At 36.3% G+C, this 3,592-nt stretch overlaps 1 protein-coding gene across 1 annotated transcript in view; it reads left to right on the top strand.

The window, feature by feature from the left end:
• Positions 1-757, top strand: part of LOC106880408 (uncharacterized) — a 2,290-nt gene extending 1,533 nt beyond the window's left edge. The window contains exons 4-5 of the mRNA XM_014930323.2: positions 173-330; positions 460-757. Of these exons, the coding sequence (XP_014785809.1) occupies positions 173-330 (158 nt within the window). The 3' untranslated portion in view covers positions 460-757. The remainder of the gene's footprint in view (positions 1-172; positions 331-459) is intronic.
• Positions 758-3,592: the final 2,835 nt, after the last annotated feature.

The raw sequence follows: 3,592 nt of genomic DNA, 5'->3' as shown, positions 1-3,592 counted from the left end.
ATATATATATATATATATATATATATATATACTAGTAAATAAATGTTAACAATACGTAGATACATACGTATGTGTAATTCTCAAAATGTATTTCCATGTTTCATTTTATGTATAATATGAAGAGATATTTGTATCAAATAATATATTGACGCTTGTTTTTGTCACCGTATAGATGATGGTAACCAGAACGAAGAGGACCCACCTCGTGTTCCAATTATTGTCACCGACATTTACATGCAAGGCAGTTCCAGGATGCATCAGGTCGCACAGATCATCGTTTATTCCGTAAATGGTCATGTGACCATGTCTGTAAACCTGGGGCTACATTAGGTAAGTCATGATTGCATGTTTTGCAGTGTTAAAATACCACAGCATACAATTTGATCCTATGTGATCTATACATCGATTGGTTAAATATGTATACAGCTTTGTTATAATTTTTGTCTGCTTTGTTTTCAGATATGTCAAGCACTTTGACCGCTGAGAGATTTGAATAGAGAAGCTGCCATAACTATACAACACAAAGGACTTGTCCTACGTTCTAATGAACCTGAAAATCCAGTAGCATAGAAGAACAGCTAAAGAGAATACCATCAGAGTTATCCGGCCCAGGGTGCCAAAGTATGAAGAACACCCTGGCCCTTTTTGTTAAAGTTAAAAAAAGTTTCGTAAATAAACGAAAAGGGGGATGCAACTATCTTGAAGAGATAACCAAATGACTGAAAACTTCTAGAAATATTTTTAATAAAAGACAAAAATCATATTCTTTTTATTGAGTTATTTATATTACTTGCAGTGTATGGCATCTGAGTAGGTGTCTGTTAGTTTTTGATTTTATATCGCTTTAGATTTTGGGATCAGAAGAAATATTCTTTTCAACATGTCATTTCCTGAACTTGAGAATTACTTGGGAGTACACACACATAAGCATGCGCACGCACTTATACATATGTACACACACACACACACACACACACACACACACACACACACTATATATATATTTAGGCGTGGCTGTGTCGAAAGAAGCTTGCTTCTCAACCACATGGTTCCGGGTTCTGTCTCAATGCGTGAAAGTTTAGGCAAATATCTTGTTATAGCCTCGGGCCGACCAAAGCCTTGTGAGTTGGTTTGATAGACGGAAACTGAAAGAAACCCGTTGTACATGTGCGTGTGTGCTTGCCCCCCACCCCTAACATCGCTTGACAACCGATATGCTGATATGTTTATGCCCTGTAACGTAGTAGTTTGGCAAAAGCTACAGGTAGAATAAGTACTAGACTTACAAAGAATAGGTCCTTGGATTGATTTCTTCAACTAAAACCCTGCAAGGTGGTGATCCAGCATGGCCGCAGCCAAATGGCTGAAACAAGTAAAAGAATAAAAGAAATATATATATATATATATATATATATATATATATATATATATATAGATAGATAGATAGATAGATAGATAGATAGATAGATAGATAGATAGATAGATAGATAGATAGATGAATATTATATGCATATATGTATGTATAAGTATGTATGTATGTATGTATGTATGTATGCATGTATTATGTATGTATGTATGTATTACGGTGGACAGAGCCAGTCGCACTGTCTCGTTCTTCTAACTTCTTTTTATTTTGGTTTGGTGCAACGAGATGCAGGATTTATTCAGAGTTATCTTCTCTTAAATAAGCAGCTATAAAGCTGAAAGGCTTAATTTTTCCTAGATCCATTATGGTGAGTATCAATGATCTTGTTCCAGAAGCAATTCCATGACATGCTAATTCACCCGTAGCTGGAACCCTGGCTGTTGCTACTACTCAGGGTCGAGTAGAATCTGGGGACAATAGTGGCTAAGAGTTGGTTACCGAACTTTTCTCTGGTATGATGGCCTTCGTGATGTAAAGTGGTTCAGCTTTTAGTATATTTCTTACAAAGTATGGAACAAGCATGGGTGTGTAATGGTCCTAATCGTGTTTGCAATTTACGTCTCAGCTATGTTGCAAGTTGCACTCAGTGATGTTGACAAAAGTGATGTTGCATATCCAGTTTAAGACCGATGACATCATCTTCAGTTTACAACTCCTCACATCCTGAAATAAAGTCAGAGAACAACTTCTGTTAGAGTTTCTATTTACAGACGACCGTACTTTGATAGAATTCTTTTTGCAGGACATCCAAGTATTAGTTGACTTTTACTAATGCTATCAAACCCTCCTACTTAGCAATCACTACGTGGAAGACTGAGATTTTGCACTAGCCAGCATCTGGACACCTCAAAAAGGATCCTCTTGTAGTGGCAGACAGTGCCTCTCTAAATGCTGTACCAAAATTCTGGTACTTAAGAAGTAACATTTCAAACAATGCCCGACTGGAAGAAGAGTTCATTCAATATTTGACTAAGTTTGTTTCAGCTTTCGGTAGTCTCTATTTGCTGAAGCTTAGATTACAAGCTGATTAGTTGTCACCCCACTTTGTACTACAAAATTAGGCTTTGAATATTTCATAAGCAAGACATGTGGTAAGCCTTACTCTTTGTAGTTTGAGATTTCTATACTCTCCAAGTGTCAGCATCACAGCAGTGTTGCAAAGAGGGCAGCATTTCAAACCTTTAAACGCTTCACTCGGCCTGGACAACACGTTGTGACACTTCAACATCAGTTTGATGAATGATTAGCAGTCAGATATTAAAACTTGTCGACATTTTTCAGCTCAACTCTCTTTTATATTAAGCATGATAGATTTTGCATATACTGGGACAGGTTCATTCAACACAACTGCTTTTGCAGTGCAAAAATTGTGATTAATATTTTTGTAGGTCTTTGAGTATTGACTGACAAATACGTCTTTGTTGTGGATGAACAATCGTCTGCTAATAGCTCCTCACGGAAATATAGAGGCTTAAATTTGGATTTTGCTTGTAATCTGCGAAGATGGAACAACTTACCATCAGATTTCTTATCGCCAGTTGGTGATTTTTGTTTTCAAGGATGCTTGCAACATTACAGAAAACATGACTGTGAATATATTGTTAAACTCTTTTCACCGAATTTCTGATAGAACATTGCTTCTAACTCTAGCCAGCATACCATCTTAAAACTGCTGCTCCATATACACGAATATAAGTGAAGAAGCAAGATGGATAACTACTCTCTACAAACCGCGGTGATATTCTGTATCATAAACCAAAGATTAATTAAGTAAACTTTGATGTTGGTAGACCAATAAGTAGGTTACGACAAAAGCTCAGACCGGTAATTGGGTATAAATGAATCGAAAGTTCGGATTTTGAAATTTGCCTAGATTACAGGTCTCTTATGTATATCTGTATGAAACTGCAAGAGTGACTTTTGTGCGGCAACTATTTTAGAAGTATACACGATTCTCCGATAAATCACACTTTCCGTCTTATGTTTGTTTGATTCATTACTCAAGCACACCGGATAACCTCTGCTAGTTTAAATGTCACAATTATGTCACAAACATATATATATATATGCACACACATACAGGCATACATACATACAAACATACCCACATATATACAAACATACATATAAGCTATAAATGTCAGGAGGTATGAGAAGTGAATATAT

This window comes from Octopus bimaculoides, chromosome 13, assembly GCF_001194135.2.
Source record: "Octopus bimaculoides isolate UCB-OBI-ISO-001 chromosome 13, ASM119413v2, whole genome shotgun sequence".
Lineage (NCBI taxonomy): Eukaryota > Metazoa > Mollusca > Cephalopoda > Octopoda > Octopodidae > Octopus > Octopus bimaculoides.
This window is presented reverse-complemented; position numbering and strand designations above follow the sequence as displayed.